At 39.8% G+C, this 17,679-nt stretch overlaps 1 protein-coding gene across 5 annotated transcripts in view; it reads left to right on the forward strand.

Moving 5' to 3' along the window:
- The first annotated feature begins 222 nt into the window (after positions 1-222).
- MYBPC1 (myosin binding protein C1) overlaps positions 223-17,679 on the forward strand; it is an 88,405-nt gene continuing 70,948 nt past the window's right edge. For 2 of the 5 annotated variants that reach the window (XM_059186659.1, XM_059186660.1), the window contains exon 1: positions 223-410. In XM_059186659.1, coding sequence (XP_059042642.1) covers positions 386-410 — 25 coding nt within the window. In that variant the 5' untranslated portion in view covers positions 223-385. The remainder of the gene's footprint in view (positions 411-17,679) is intronic. The other 3 variants (XM_059186658.1, XM_059186662.1, XM_059186661.1) reach the window with 2 other exon arrangements.

The raw sequence follows: 17,679 nt of genomic DNA on the forward strand, positions 1-17,679 counted from the left end.
GTTTTGCGCTCCTGAGTTGACACATGCCTCTGTCAGACAGAAAGAGAAAAGTAAGAAGGAACACGAAGCTGCAGCTGAATTTAGAAAGTTAGAGGTGTTCTCATAGCCACATGAGATGGACAGGAGATTCCTTCCAGTAGGCGAGAGAGCAGAGTGCAGACAACAGATGTGAGAAAGGTCCTCCTAGCTGTCAAGTTCCAGCATCCTTGTGTTGAAGAAAGGGAGGTGCCAACATGATTGCTGTGCAGACAGCGTATAAAAGCCCTGGACTTTTCCCCAGCTGCTTGTCACGCTGACCTGCACCCTTTCTGACTGCCTGTGGGGTTTCTGTCAGCCGGTGTCGGAGGGGAACAAACTCTTTGGAGAATAACACTTTCTTGTGGTCATGCCAGAACCCACTAAGAAAGAGGGTAAGACTCAACCATAAATCTCTTTGCTGCACTTTTTAATAAAGTACGTTTATTTCTTCAACAGACTACAAGAGAATAGAATCACTGTGATTTAAGGAAAAGATCCTTTCCAATAAACAGACCAGAGGCAAATTATAGGAAAAGTATAACAGATTGAAAAATACCTGATACAGATGGTTTATGAAGGTGTAGGGATAAAATGATCAAATTTTTATGTTATCATTAAGTTGAAAGGGATCATCAAAGTGTCATGTAAAGAAGTTAATTGTTCATGATGAATAGACTGCATTTTCAAGCATATTCTCTTAGATTCAGTAACTAAGTTTTCACCATGTGTTTGAAACTCGTGGGTGGTGGGAGGGACTTGTAGCACTTTCTTAGTTAATAAATTTGATCGAGATTTCAAAAAAGAATTTATGACAGTATCTCCAGAGTTGCTATAGTTTTTCATGGAAAGACATTTAAAATATACAGATATACAGATGCAGGTATTTTTTTGTTTTTATCGGTGTTTTGAAACCTTCATTACTTATTATATTGCTAAATTCTTGCATGCAAAAAAGACATCAGACAACTTGATAAAAGAATTTTACTGCTAGGTTGTGTTCTTTAATGAGTTTTGTTGTAGACCTATTCATAATATGTAGCCTTTTTAAAATAATTACACTGAAAATATGATAATATTCTTTATTAGAAGAAATGCTTCCTCCAATAAGTAGTTTTTCCTTTCTATGAAAAGATAAGTATTTGAAAACTACTAATTAGCAAAAAATAAATTGGAATTAGAAATTACTAAAATAACTAATGAAAAAACCCACATTAGCTGCACAAGTACATTGAGTTTAATTTTTAATGGAAATATCTTTTTAAAATATTATTTCATTCGTTTTAGTCTTCATTAGTGCTTACCGAATCTTTATTTTTTACTTCTGCAAATAAAATTTTAAAAAATGAAAAGGAAGCATAAAAATTTTAATTCTTAAAACTGCTTTTAACCACTGTTTTGAAGAACCTTGGAAAAGATGCTAGACATTGAACCTGAAGTTGAAATACTACCCAAATTACCAAAAGTCTTTGAAATATATTTTCTTTATATAATTAAGCAACCAGTGTTGACAGGCTGTGGGTGATCAGTTTACAGGTTGGCTTTACTTAGTGGTGGAGGGCATTGATGGATGAAGTCTTCCACCCAAAATAACCACACCAAATGCATGCATTAATATGGGAACTTAATCCCGACTATCAGGCAGTGAGTCCAACCCCTGCTAAAGTGTCTTATTTGTAATGCAAATGATTTACATGTGTATTAAGTGTCCTTTTTATTTGATCTGTCACTTGACTAGCCTCTTCAAGGTTGATTTGGGTGAATTGCATTCTAAGTTTCCTGACTAAGGACAGAATATTGTTTTAATTATCCTGCATTTAGTGGATGAATTTGCATGTGTTATTTTAACACTCCATTGAAAATGACAAGCTGAAAAACTAATAAGTAAGATGACAGACTGTAGAGCCTATAAAGCTAATTAAATTATTCTGATTGCTAGGGGTGATGAAGTTTTACTCTTGGTCTGACAACTGAATCTGACCCACTCTGCTTTTAGAAACAATGAAATTTTAGAGCTACAAAGGGGAAGATCTATTTTTAACTTCAGCATAGCGCCCCCAAAATATTTCTTTTTTCCTTTTGAATAAATCAATACAGATACCATAGTCGCCACTATCATCTTTTGCCATAAAAGCACTGTTCATATGCTGTGTCGGAGTCCCCCGACCCAGAACAGTAATTATATACTCATAGATTCTTCGTTAGTTTAAATTTGGATGGTGGGGATAAAAAGAGTTTTACTGATATATTTAAAATTGTTTGAGGAAGCACAGGGATTTATTTGTTTGTTTCCTGGTCAGCAGAACTGATTCTTAAAGGAACTGCACCTTACACAGTTTTCCTAATGAAATCACTGCCTTTTAATAGTGTTTCTATTAAGGAGTAAGGAGTATGGCAATTCAGGAACTCTTCTGGTTCTTGCACCTTCTCCTAACTGATTTCATTTTCACTGGGGGTGGTTTTGTTCCATAAAAGCATCCCTCTGGACGATCGCCTCAAGAATAAACCATGTCCCCAAACCAGTTCTTCAGAGTCATTTTGAACTATCGACAGAAACACCCCCAAGGGACAGGTTCCTTCAGTCCCTATAGATCTACTTACATCACTTCTCCAGCTGGGAGAACCATGCCCACTTGCTATGAATCTTAATAGGGTACATGGGCCTAGGATCCAGGAGGACCTGGCAATTCCTCAAAAGAGGCTGAGCTTTCAGCACCTGTAAAAGATATCTCTCTTCATCACCTCCCAATCTACTGTGGCTGAATTCTGGGAGCTTCATGTTGGGTCTTGGGAGAACTAAAATCTTCTAAGGAGGTGGAGGAAGGACAGGTGTAACTTTGTCCCTCAAGGAGGAAGTCTAGTGGAAGTAATTAGTCAACAGTCCTGATTTAGGCTCTTGAAAATATTCTGGATGGCTCAGTAACCCCTTTTGGAGAAAGAAAGCCCTGCTTTTAAGGAGCAACCACTTCCCATTGCTCTCCTCTCCACCTTCATCAATTGTAGAGTTACTCATCAGAGAAATTTTAGAGTATTTGTACTGACCATTTGGAAATAAAAGATCTATCTTGCACTGGGGAATCATGCAGAACCTGAGGCCTAGCAAAATTAGATTATTCTAATCAAATAGTAACAGGATGTGGGTGGAAGTTTCAGATTTGTGGGAATCTCCCAGAATGCCTTACTGATACATATATTTATGTATCAGCCATTAACTGAGGACTTACTATACGCTAGTCTCTGGGATTCTGTTCTAAAAGCCCTCATGGTTAATTGCCTCTGGGTTCTACTATGTAAAGAAATTATTACCTTTCACTAGAAATTTCTCTTTTTCTGTCAAAAAGTGATTTCTATCAACGTGAAACTAGAAAATTTCTAATTAGAAATTAGAAAATTCGGGCGCCTGGGTGGCTCAGTGGGTTAAGCCGCTGCCTTCGGCTCAGGTCATAATCTCAGGGTCCTGGGATCGAGTCCCGCATCGGGCTCTCTGCTCAGCGGGGAGCCTGCTTCCTCCTCTCTCTCTCTCTGCCTGCCTCTCTGCCTACTTGTGATCTCTCTCTGTCAAATAAATAAAAATAAAATCTTTAAAAAAAAAAAAAAGAAATTAGAAAATTCTTCTGCGGTAGAATCCCTAATAGTTTAAAATACTGTAAATGGCTTTTCAATCCACAAAAATGATTTCCTCAGAATTCTGTCTCCACAGTACGTGATCATTAAAATCTGGTTCTTTAATATACTTAGACAGTTGTTAACTGTCACAGTCTATAGGGCTTAGAAAAATTAACTTCTAAAATACCAGGTTGAGGCCTTAAAAAGATTTTCACTATTTGTTATGTGATATATCAAGCCCTGTTATATTTCATGTGCTTAACTTGTAGGGAAAAGGCGTAAGTTCTCTTTGGTGCTTGGGTGCGATTCATAAAACCTTGGGAGAGACACTGTAGGCTTCTTGTCTTCCATGTAAAACCTCTTCCTGAAAATTCAAACATATGACAAAACATAGGTTCATTTATGACCATAACTTTAAGGGACCATTCCGATAACTCCAGGGATCAAAGGTATGGCATTGTTGCTGTGGACTCTTTTGTAACATCAACATACAAGGTCTATCTGTCAAAACCATCTTGGCCATGTTCCTAGACAGGAACATGGTGATAGAGAAAAACTTTCTTTCAGTTCATAGGAGATTTTCCTTCGCTTTATCCTTCCTTCTTGGTCCCTAGAGATTTCATCACATTTTAAACTTCTGCCCCAAACCTATCTGAATGCAGAGCAGGATTTATGACCTCTTGCTTATTCCTCAGCATCGCCCAAGGCTTAGTCATCATCAGAAAATGTGCCCTGGTGATGGCTAACCTCCCTCTCAGATTTACTCCTTGACCTTCAAGTTCTACCTGCATGAGGCTGGAAGGCCTATTTCAAACACCAAAATAAATTCTGGGGGGAAATGTCATCTCACATTTAGAAGACCACCTTTCATTCAAATTGAGGGAGAAGGGGCACCTGGGTGGCTCAGGTCATGATCCTGGGGGTCCTAGGATGGAATCCCGCATCAGGCTCCCTCTCTCTCTCTCTCTCTGTTAAATAAATAAAATCTTTAAAAACAAATTGAGGGAGAGTTAATTTGTAGGAAGTAAGGGAAAGAATGGGAGAAGAGGGAGGAGCTATTTGATCAAGGGCAACGATTTTCCTCCAAATTTGAAATGGTGCGTGTAGGCCAAATTGTAGATTTGGATGAGGAATAAAGAAGCTGTATGAATGAATGCCATGCTCTTTCCCCCTGAAAAAATTTTGCCACGCCAAACAGGAGATGGGTGGGGAAGATCTGAGCTCTCTGCTGTAAAAAAGAATACTCCGGGGCAAACGCACACCAGAGAGGCTTAATACTTGGCAAAATCATTCTTTTTCAGTAGCCTGCTTTTATGACCGCCCGGGCTGCACCTGTTAGGAAGATAAATAAAGGACTGGCCAATTCTTTCCTCTCAAGCGTCCTAAATATATCGCTTTAAAAAAACTTTGGAAAAACAAATTGTATCCCTGCTTCTCATCCAGTAAATCTGAAGAAGTCTTCCCCAGGCCTTTTAAACCCCAGCCAAGTCAGCGGTCAGAGAGTTCCTGAAATGAACAAAGGAAAAGGCGGGCCTCTCCCCTGTGTCCAAGGGACCTAAGAGAAAGGAAAAAGGAAAGCACCCACAAGCCTCCGTTCCCGCAATGACTCCCTTTATTTTGGACACAAGACATGGCCTTGAAACATGTTATTTTAGGCCCCTGATGGACACACAATTCACACTTTTCCTTATTTATAGCGACTTCAAAGGATCCCCGCATCTGACATGGACGCTGGAGAAACCATCCAGGCTGAAGTCACTTTTAAGAAATGCATGTCCCTTGGGGTGCCTGGGTGGCTCAGTTGGTTAAGCCACTGACTTCGGCTCAGGTCATGATCCCAGCGTCCCGGGATCGAACCCCACATTGGGCTCTCTGCTCAGCAGGGAGCCTGCTTCAACCTTTCTCTCTCTCTCTGCCTGCCTCTCTGCCCACTTGTGGTCTCTGTCTGTCAAATAAATAAACAAAATCTTTAAAAAAAAAAAAAAGAAAGAAAGAAAGAAATGCATGGGCGCAAGGACTAAATAAACAAGTGGCCTTTTTAGAAACTTGAGCAAATATGAAAACAATGGTTTTGTAATACTTTCGTAAGCAAATAGGTCCCTTTTTTAAGTGTTAGAGAGTTGTGGAATGCAACTGCCATGATAGAAAATAAGTGTGGTTTTTTTTACTGCCCTAGAAAGCATTTCTGTTATTTTTGCTGAAATTTCTTATAATTATTTTCTCTAAAATTTACTTGTAGGTTCTTTATGCACACACAGAGAAGAATTTTTATTATTGTTAATAATGACTATTTTTATCTGTGCTCCTCCTTAACTAGTCTTTGAAACCTATATTAAGAGACACAAAATATTCTTGGCAGCCTATGACTTCTGGTAATTCTAGACCTCATCTCTAGACATACTTGGATGTGTTAGGTAATAAAGAACAGGATTAGAGAAAGCTCAAGCAATCAAAAATAAGCAGAAAATTTTTATTTTATGTGTGTACCTGAGGGACTTCGGCCATGTCTTCTTTCTTTGTTTTTATTCTCTGTCAGTTCTTGACAAGAACAGATGTGTTTTCTGCAGTACTTGTTGGTACAGCCTATTACACCCGAGGAAAACCCAAAAAATATGTAGAAAGGCAGTTTACTGATTTACAGTGTTCCTATTTAGGGTAATCACGAAGTAGCTATTATTTACTCAAGAGCAACTTCCTCATATTTGAAAGTATAGTGATAAAAGAATATGAAGCTGTGAAAAAGAAGACTTTATCACTTAACTTCCTCTAAGTATGCAAATTATCTCATAACCAGAGAGAACAGGGCTTCAGTCCCCACAGCTTTTTATAAAGACGAGCCCAAACTATAAGAGTGACAATATTGTTTGCTCTCCTCTGTGTGGCTAGGCCCAGTTTTAACTTACAAAAAGTACATTTGTTTTGGATGGTCTCACCAGTAGACAACAAGCCGAATTTCAGGATGTTCAGGATGTTCCCATTCACGGACAGAGTTTTCCACTCCTGTGTTATAGGCAGTGCATTTTTTATGCATTTCCAGAGGAAAATTTTAGATTCCATCAGACTGGGGCGTGAAGTTGTCGATTTGGCAAACCAGGATCATTTAATCACACGCTTACTTCTCTCTCTAAAATGAGTTCATAAAAAGCTAACTATAATCTGACTTTCATTATGCCTTTCAAGTCTGAAATCCACTTTGATAAGTCTTTTGCCCTTTTACACTCTCTTAGGAATCTTTTTATGGGCCAATTTGGCACATCAATATAACACCTAAAGTTATGTTTATTAATATGTCAGATGTTAGGTCTTATAATTTTGTTTTATTCATTTTTTTGGCTTGTACTGTAGATATTTACAAGAACCTAGGCTAGAAAATATTTTTTTTCCTCCAATCATCTATTTAGAGGGAGAATCATCTAATTCTCCCTCTAAATAGTACTAAATCTCTTTTTAAATTCCTCAGGAATTCTTTGCTTGTGTCAGCTAATAGCTTTTGCATTTAATAAAATTTTATATATCTTGCAACAGATGCTCTATTTATAACTAAAAATTCACTTATTTGTATAATTCTTCATTTTAATTTCTCATTTTTTAAAAGTTAGATGTCTTTAGAGTTGTCCTGCATATAGTATGCATTTGGGCTTTTTCCTTATGCCTGTTAACTAATATTCATTATTAAGCGTAGTGACATAAACGAAGTGTACTATTCATAGAACATTCTAGGTTCTTCCAATTCCAGCTAGACCATGTATTGTATTGAGTTAGTTACACTACATATGCCTCAGCTTCCTCCTCTGTGAGACGTGAATAATAATAATACTTAACCCATTAGGTCTTTACACGAAGGAAATAAGATAAATAAGGTAAAAAGCTCAGAACAGGACCTAGCTCATAAGAGCTTAACTCTTTTCCTTCTAAAACAGCAAGCCCAGAATATAGCATAAGGTGTTACATGCCTTCTTCTCATACATTTTGAGGGCATTCCAGAAACCCATAGCAATCACTGTAAGGTACCTAACAATGCCTGCTCCTCTACTCAATATTTATTTAATAAATATCATCAATATTTAGAATACATTCCCAAGCAGTTGCTGTTATTATCCTAGCCATGATCACCACCAACATGAGTATTTCCTTTTTTTTACTTGTAAATCATCTTAGCTTCTGCCCACAGAAGCCCAGATCAAATAAGAGGTCTAGGAGCGCCTGGGTGGCTCAGTGGGTTAAAGTCTCTGCTTTTGGCTTGGGTCATGATCCCGGGGTCTTGGGATTGAGCCCCACATCTGGCTCTCTGCTAGGCGGGAAGCCTGCTTTGCCCACCCACCCTCTCTGCCTGCCTCTCTGCCTACTTGTATCTCTGTCAAAAAAAAAGAAAAGAAAAAAAAAAGTCATCCAATTCTAAAAATGTAAAAAAATAAATAAATAAGAGGTCTACACTCCAGAGCCTCTGCTGTGTTCCTACTGAAATATGCCATGTCCAGTTGGGGGTCTCCAGCTGTTAAACAGATGAAGATGACTAGTTGTTTCTTCACTGTTCCATTGTGGGAGCATGGCCTTACCCACTTAGATGAAAGAGTCACCCTGCACAGTCGACCGTGTAACTATATCCCCCCCAAAGTGTGAAAGGCTTGGGTTTGTGGAACATTAAGATTTCTCTCCCCAACAGGGGTGCTTTTAGCAGGTGGGGTCTTCCTCAGGTCTGAATATCTCTAGGATGTCCACGTAACAAACTCTCCATGACCACATATGGATGTAATTGATTGAGTGCCACTGTGTTTACTGCTGTGGAATTTTATTTTTATGACCCCACCTGGCAGCAGGCCTGTCCTTCCTCTATTTTTAAAAAGTCACCCAATGTGAGGCCCAGCAATGCCTTGTGGCAAGGCCTTTAGGGGATGTATCTGATAACCATAGAACCACTTAAGAATGGTGTGATTGTGGTGATGGTCTGCCCAAGAACAGCATCTCAGGAGAGGCATAATCAGGGACTAAAAGGGCAAATTGTTAAAAATTTGAATCACTTTTGCAATAATTTCCTTGTGACCTGAGCTAAATTTTTAAACTTTTTCTATTTGCGTAAAGATTTTCCCATACCACCACCCCCATCTATGCCACTCCAACTCCTGTTTGATTCTTACTTCAGAACATTTTAAGAATAACGTAAAAGAGACAATTCATCAGATCTCAGCAAATGACCTCATTTTCATCCAGCCCCATGTTAACAATGAGAGGCATAGTGTTGCTATGCAATACTAACTATATTTTAATCCCCTTCCTGTGTGGAATGACATCTGCAAGCTGAAACACAGTGTAATTAGAAAGACATAAGAACAATTTGACTAGAAGGGGGAAAAAAGTCCTGTGAGTTCAGGGAAATTCCATCAAACTGAATAATGAGTCACTGAAAATTTGCATACTTGATGCACAATTAGATTCATCTCTTCAGAGTCTTAGAATATGGTCTGACAATATTTAGCCACAGTGAATGAATATGGATTTTATTGACTGAAGCAGCTGATTTCCTTGGAAATCTAAGAGTTTATTTTGCTCTTGAACCTTATTATTTTAACCATTTTGGGTAGAAACATACCGAAAATGGTATATTATTCCTTGCTTTTAAAACAAAGGACAGCTGTGTATAACTTTGTCTTAAATTATAGATATCAGTTAGTGTACATGATATCCTGAGAGCCCAGATTATTTGCTTTTGTATTAAATGGGCTCATATTACTTGTGTTTTGAGTTTGTGTACAATTTTTCATAGCTCTCCTGTTTTATCCCTTGCTAGAAGTCCACTGTCTTCTTTTATTACTCTTGTCAGTCAGTATCTGACACTGCCCTTTCTTTTCTTTGTTGTTTGTTTTTGGACCCAAGGCCAGGTCTTTAATCCCCCAGAGTGGGGCTTCACTGTAGAGTGTCCCTGGGGCACCTGTGGCAACATGTTTAAGGAGGCACTCACTCTCAGGGTCATGCAAGTGCTGGATTGGCACTTGTGAGCAAGGGCCTCCTTAAATCTGGCCCCTGGCCTGCCTCACCCTAGTCCCACTTCCCAGGCTAGCTGAGGACCTGGGTGGGCTCTCTTGTGAGTAAAGCATTTGGTGCTCTCAGTGCACAGAGCCTGAGGAGGTGGAGACAAATCCACTTTGCATTTTGGAGACCCTTCTAAACTGGCAGGTCAGCAGCTGTTATCTGGACAAGTGAGGTTGCTAGATACTTGAATTCTGAGTAGGGAGATGGTGAGGTACTAGACAATATTGCCCTTTTGTCTCTATTACTGTACACAAAGGAAAATAACTTATATTTCAGCCCACAAAATCAATTTGTGATTTTTGACTGCTTCATTCATTTTATTAATCAAAGCTACAGATTTTTCCTTAATGACATATGGCATGAGTTTATTTTTTTAATTCTTTTTTTTTTAAAGATTTCATTTATTTATTTATTTGACAGAGAGATCACTGGTGGGCAGAGAAGAAGGCAGAGAGGGAGATGGGGAAGCAGGCCCCCTGCCAAGCAGAGAGCCTGATGTGGGGCTCGATCCCAGGGCCTGGGATCATGACCTGAGCCGAAGGCAGAGGCTTTAACCTACTGAGCCACCCAGGCACCCTATTTTTTTTTTTTTAAGTACATAGGCACAAAATAATTTTTTTAAAGATTTTATTTATTTATTTGACAGAGAGAGATCACAAGTAGGCAGAGAGGCAGGCAGAGAGAGAGGAGGAAGCAGGCCCTCCGCCAAGCAGAGAGCCTGATCCCAGGACCCTGAGATCATGACCTGAGCCGAAGGCAGAGGCCGAACCCACTGAGCCACCTAGGCAACCACAAAATAATTTTTTAAGAAGATTTACCACAAATTCTAAATGTTTCTTAAACTTTTTGGTCTCAGATACATTGGCGCTTAATAATTATTGAGATACTAAAATGTGTTTGTTTACATGCATTATATCTGTTGATATTTACTACATTAGAAATTAAAATTGATAAAATTTTAAAACATAAAAATACACAGTACACATTCTATTAGCTTTCAGACAATTTTGATGTCATCACACATTATATATTCTCTGCATATTTGTTGAGAGAATATGAGTGAAAAAGGCAAACCATGCATTAACATTATTATGAAAATAGTTTTAACTTTATAGACTCCCTAAAAAAGCCTCAGGAGTGCTTGAGGAGCCTAGACAATACTTTAGGAGTCACTATTATAAATCAGTAAAGAATTGCCTCTAAAAAGGTATCTAAATCCTTAAATACCAAGGTACAAGATATCCACACCCACAGCCTATAATGAATAGAATAGGGGACAAATTAAGCATAAAACTATGAAAATGTTACATTAAACATTTATTTATGTCCAAAATCTAGATTCTGATGCATAAAGAATATGACCACAAACACATTGTCATTGTGTTTGCTGATATTTTTGATGACACTTATAATTCATATATCCAAAACTTCTCCAGGTATTATTAACACCTTCATGCAAATAATATTCTATATTAAAGCAGTCTCCATTGTGCTGGACATATGAGGTCGAGGCTGCAACATGCACGCAGTCCCAAACCCCATTATCAACGGGGGATATGCCAGACGTGTTTAGCCTATTTAACCTAAGAAGAAAGATAACTTGCTATACTACCAAAAATGACAAAAACTGGAGTTGGCCAGATAGAGCCTCATTCACCACAATGTTTACAATATATAAAGCATTCACACAGCTTATTTCAAACCAAGAGTGAGACTTTGAGAATAAATAATATTTAAGAATAACATAACAGGGGCACCTGAGTGGCTCAGTCGGTTAAGCATTTGCCTTCAGCTCAGGTCATGATCCCAGGGTCATGGGATCGAGCCCCGCTTTGGGCTTTCTGCTCAGAGGGTAGCCTGTTTGTCCCTCTCTCCCTCCCACTGCTTGTGGTCTCCCTCTCTCTCTCTGTCAAATAAATAAATAAAATAAAATAAAATAAAAAAGAAGAACATAATAGTCTTTGTCTACACACCAAATTACCAAAACATGGTTTTAGCACATTTATTTTATCCCAAAAAAGTGACAAAAAGAAAGCCACAAAAAAGACATAAAATCCTACCCCTCAGTCATCACAACTGTTATTATTGTGTTCTCCCTGTCTTTTCCATGCCTATACAACATATTCATATGTTGTAAGTATGTTCTCCAAGGTAGCAAAAGGCTAAGTTGAGGGTCAATAGGATACTTGAAAGTAGGTCAAACAATGTATTATATGAGCCCGTGAGCCCATGGGAAGAGAGAGCTGGGATGTTTCTATCATTTTGGTGTGGAGACACCTCGATAGAGAGGGGCAGGTTAATTAATGCCTCCTAAGACTGAAGATTTTTTTCCCCTCTTTCAATTTACTGACCATGGAAGCCTTGATCCTGGAAAATAGGAATGGACCTCATTGGAGCAAACCTGACCATTTATGGAGTGACGAGGTTCTGGTCTTCCAGCAGAGCACCAAGGCCACATATGGGCTGTCTGTTTACTAGCCGCCACCAGCGCCCGTCAGTTAGAACGCCCTGGCACTCTCCGTGCAGGAATGCCATTGGTGGCATACCTGTGCTTTTTACAGTAGGTGGTCATAGGAAAAATCCACCATAAATAGATCGAGCCCTTTGAACACGTTTCAGTGTTGCAGAGGGAGGGAAAGACTATATCTGTGAACTAAAAAGGATCAAAGAACAGCCGTCCTTGCCTGAGGAAGAAGGAGGTAGCTTTCGTTGCTGGTTCAGAATCTAGTTAGTTTTCATGCTGTCCATAAGAATATTTCCTTGGGCTTATTATTTTCTGGGTTTCCGAGTTTCTTCCTTTTGTTAAAAAGAAGTTTAAAACAGCAGGTTCTACATCCTTTAGTCCATCCCGTTTGTGTGTTTCCTAATCAAGGCAAGGGGAAGAGGGAGACAAAAGTCTGACTTCATTCACCTGGCAGAAAAGTCCTACAAAAGCTGCCTTTGGGTTTATGAATAAGCAGAAGCCTAGCAGGGCCTCCCTTTAATAAATAACCTTCTGCTCTAAATCTAAAGACATAGAGAGCTTCCCAAGGACAGGTGCCTCCTGAGAGTGTGGACAGGGCTAAGCTAATTGACAGTGGAACTGGCATGGCTGATTGAGGGTTATTTGCTGAAATTTTTATTATTTGGGTTATTTACAGCCCAGATTTTGGAAGGCAGAATTCCTTAGAAAGGCAAGGATTGTATTGGCACCAAGGGGCAAAACTCTAGCCTGATTGCTCTCCTGCCATTGTTAAGAAACGATGGGGTTGGGTGAATGCCTTCCAGCATTCAGCCAGCAGGAGGGTCGCCAATGGGAGACATAGTGTTCTCTGTGGGTAACGCAGATGAAGAAAGCTGCCCTTGGAGTGCCAGCAAATGGTTCTTGATTTCTTGGCAATGAGAAGAAGGGGTTTTTGTGCTGGTAGGAACACTCTGCCAGTCAACTATATTTATAGAGCACCTGCTGTGCAGAATTTGAAAAGGAGGAGGAGACAGACCTTGTCCTCAAGAATCTTGTGATCAGAGAGGAAAACTCCCCATGTACTGTAAACCCTTCACCATTTACAATCACGTTTGAAATGGGACAGGATTAGGTGATATTTAGGGCATAGTCTGAGCTTACTTACCCAAAGTGTGGGGTGTGGACTAGCAGCCTCAGAATCACCTGAGAGCCTGTTAGAAGTGCAGAAAGTTACACCCCCACAGGCCCCCAGAATCAGAATCTGCACTTGACCAAATCCCTAGGTGATTCATATGTGCACAGCAATTTCAGAAGCACTGGAGGGACTATAGATGTTGAGTCTTGAATGTTCTGAGAGTGCAAAGCCACCTGCTTTTGTGACTGACTCGATAGAAAAGAGTAGTTAATTTACCTGTGAGCTTCTTCTTCTTTTTTTAATTAAAAAATGTGTAGGGGCACCGGGGTGGTTCAGTGGGTTAAGCCGCTGCCTTCAGCTCGGGTCATGATCTCGGGGTCTGGGATCAAGCCCTGCGACGGGCTCCTTGCTCAGTGGGGAGCCTGCTTCTCTCTCTGCCTCTGCCTGCCTCTCTGCCTGCTTGTGCGCTCTGTCTCTCTCTCTCTCTCTGTCAGATAAATAAATAAATAAAATCTTTAAAAAAAAAATGTTTAAAGTAATCTCTACACCCAACATGGGGTTTGAACTCACAACCCCAAGATCAAGAGTTGCATGCTCCACTGACCGAGCCAGCCAGGAGCCCCAATCTGTGAGTTTCTTAAACACAGGCATCTCATCTTATCAGTGCCCACTCTTGGGAGATTTATAATAGATTTATGCTCAATGAATTCCGACCACCTGGGTCCTTCTTCCCACAGTTCCCATTCAGTGGGTACTATGGAAATCGTTGTGTATGAATCATTGTTATAGAGGCAGCTAATGAATCTGGGGAACATACAAATGGCTCTTAGAGGTGTGGGTGAAGCTGGGCTTGGCACAACCTATCAGCGACAAAAGATGCCTTGGAGTAAGAGAGATATATGAGCAGTTCCTTGAGGCAAAAGGAGATGCCTTGGGTTCTGAGACATGCCTGTAATCGTGCATTTTCAACCTAATTCCTTTGATTCCTTTAATTGTGGCCTTTACCATTCCAGCTTCCCCATTTCTTCAGGTCCAAGACAGCTGGAATTCTTCATTTCAAATGTCTTGCAAACTATTGAGAGTTCATCTTTTTATCCTTTCTCTTCCACGAGGATTTACTGATTGGTGGGTCCATTTATCTACATTGTACAGACTCTGCAGTGTATGTAAATTTCATCAAAAATCAATTACTATTACCATTTTACGGTTAGGAGAGTGAGAGGTCTACCTCCTCTGCTTCCTCAGCCCCCGACCCAATTCCAAACATGTTCTAACGTGATACAGCCACAGACCTAGAAATAAGTCAAATCCCTAGCAAATGGCATGTGTAGAAAGACAGGAGTGCTGTTCTCACAAATGTGTCAGAGTAAAATTATGACAATAACAATGATAACAATAAAAAGAGATTGAAGTGTATATGGTGTCTACCACATTCCTTGCTTCCGCAGGAATTCACCCACTTCTCCCAACAACTCTTAAGATAGGTTATGCTATTGTGTCCACTACATAGATAAGGAACTTCAGGCACATTCCACTCCTACAGCTAGAACAACACCCATAGGAGGCTATGTGGCCATGGCAATAGATTAACCAGCTCACCGGAAAAATGGAGTGATATTTCTGGAAAGTCCATCAGTCCACTTCTGCCTCCACCAAATATGAAAGCTGAGAAGGGAAGTGCAGTCCCACGTGATAAAGTCCAAGTTCTGACTCAGGCAGACCGGACAGAGCCTGGCTCCACCCTCAATGGGCTGAGGGACCTCAAAGGGCCTCACTTCCCATCTGCAAAATGGGGATAATTAAAGCACTGATTTTAGGGAGTATTAAGGATGGTAAGGATTAACACCCATTAGCATACACTGTGTCCTTCATGCAGTGGAGGCCTATAAGTAGTTGCTGCCTATTTATTTCTCCACTGGCTATAAAGTAACAGGGTTTCTATGATTTCAAGAAGGAAAAGTTCTGGCTCTGCCTTCATACCAAGCAGGCATTTTTAGAGTGCAAACACTCTAAAAATATCAGCATTAATATTCTATAATATTTCTGTAGTTCTGTTGATAATCCAATTGGCAGTTAATGATCGAAGTTCTGTGGATTTGTTGGAACTTGAACTAAGCCCTTTAAATTCTCATTTTGTTTTGATTTGGGGGCTTTTACATACAAACACAATGGAAACGGACAATTCACATTCAGAACACAGTTTCAGTATCCAGAGTAATTCTCTTTTATTTATTTTTATTAGATTTCACCCTTGGCCTTACTTCCAAAACAGGATTTTAAGTAAGCAAGCATAGCTTCCCTTACAAAAATGGGCTTTTGTTTACATAGATGCTGAGAAAGCATGGCCAGTGTGATAGTCCCTACACTATCACCAATGAAGTCCTTTGAATTCTTTTTTTTATCAATTCACTATGCATTTAATGTGTTTCCAACAAGAAAATGTGGTATTAGGGAGACAAGAAAGGAAATGAAAGATCCCTATTCTTGTTCAGCTAGGAGGGAAAAGAAACAAATACACTGTGATAAATGAAAAATAATTTTATTTTTAATTTTTTTAAATATTTTTTTTATTTATTTGATAGAAAGAGATCACAAGTAGGCAGAGAGGCAGGCAGAGAGAGAGGAGGGGAAGCAGGCTCCCTGCTGAGCAGAGAGCCCAATGGGGGGCTCGATCCCAAGACCCTGAGATCATGCCCCAAGCCAAAGGCAGAGGCTTAACCCACTGAGCCACCCAGGCGCCCCTGGAAAATAATTTTAAAATAATTAGTGAATAAAGAGTATATTATCATGGGTTTCAGAATGCCAAGAGAATAAGGGAGGGGAACAGAAGGGAAAATCAGTTCTGGGAATCCTCAGAGAAATACAAAAAGATAGATCAAGACTGACAAAACAACGATAGTAGTTATTGTTGTAAATTATAGAGCTCTATCTACATATGGGAACTGTGCTTATAATTTAGTTAGATTAGTACCTTGTTGTTATTTCACAAATGAGTCCAGGGAGGCTGACAGAGATTAAGGAATTACCCTAGATTACACAACTAATAAGGTGTAGAGTCAGGATTCAAACCGAGATCTACCTGACACAATCACATGCAGAGAATAAACAAAGTCTACTGGGGAGAAGATCATCAGTCTTCTCAGGGGCAGAAAGGTCAGACATTGAAAAGAGAAACCAGAACAGCGGGGGCCACCAGGGTGCGCTAAGGAAAGGGAAGGAGGAAGTTCCCACTGGCAACGGCTTTGAATGTGAACTTAAAGAGTGTAGACCTAACCAAATAGGGAACAGAGATCCTCTCTGGTAGAATAACAGGGTGAAACACGGTTGTGGCATTAAGTAATCCCTGCAGTTATGGGAAAAAGAGGCTGGAAGCCAGAAAAACTCATCTACAAGGAGAGCCAGGCAGAGGTTCTCGGGCATTAGGCAACAATGACCCTGTCCGAAAGATAGTATGCCAAAGAAGTTGGCTTCTTGCTCTCTGTATTCTGATACCTGTGAGCTGCAACGACTCACCCAAAGCCAAGGGGTGAACATTAGATTCCCATTTCTGCACTCAGCTCTCTGAAAATAAAATGCTTTGGCTGAAGGCTTTGTCTTCTGGTTGATCTGGCACTACAGATCCTTTCCATGACGTGGTAAAGAAACTAAAGCGTTTCTCTCGATGCCATCCAGGGGACACTTGTTTCACTGTATCCTCAAACTACATTGCATCCTGCCACATTACTTTCTGCCCGAAAGCTATACGTTTTCTCTCCTTTGGTTTTATTTCTTCCTCTTTAGTAAATAGTACCGTATTTATGGGAATCTGAATGAAATTTTTTTATTTTTTAATTTGGAGTTTGTACCCAGCACACACACAAAAAAATTAGTGATGGAAGGAGATGTCACGGCATCCTGATAGCACTGTGTTGTTCCTTTCTTGATCTGTTGGGGTGCAGTCCATTCTTTCTTCTATGTTCATTCCAGCCTGCCAAGACTACACATAGTGATGACCTTTGGGTTAAACTCTTTGCTGTGAGCTGTTTTCCTCTTTGCATAGAAAGAGCCAGTCGTGGGAAAAATAACTAGAAAATCCTAGATCTGGACAGGAACAGAGCTCCTGGGATCCCACATGTGCTTATAATATGAAAATTTTTCTTTGACAAGCAGAAAATAAGTTTAAAGGAGATTACCTTCATTAACTGCCTCTTCCTGCTCTGGAGTAGGAGGAGTTGATTCACACACATGTCACTAATTCCCAGTTCACGGAATCCATGGGGATTCAACGGGAAATTCCATGCCCTTTGGTCATGGGATATTCCTTTAGCTACTTGAACATAGTATATTTTTTAACAGAAGTTTCTTTAACATAATTCACTGCCAGCCTTCTTTATAATTCTGGATATCCAAAGCCAGGTATAAAAACCTCAGAACCAAAGTTCTCAAAAATTTGGATATGTGTAGATAGAAATCT

This window comes from Mustela lutreola, chromosome 8 (genome assembly GCF_030435805.1).
Source record: "Mustela lutreola isolate mMusLut2 chromosome 8, mMusLut2.pri, whole genome shotgun sequence".
NCBI lineage: Eukaryota > Metazoa > Chordata > Mammalia > Carnivora > Mustelidae > Mustela > Mustela lutreola.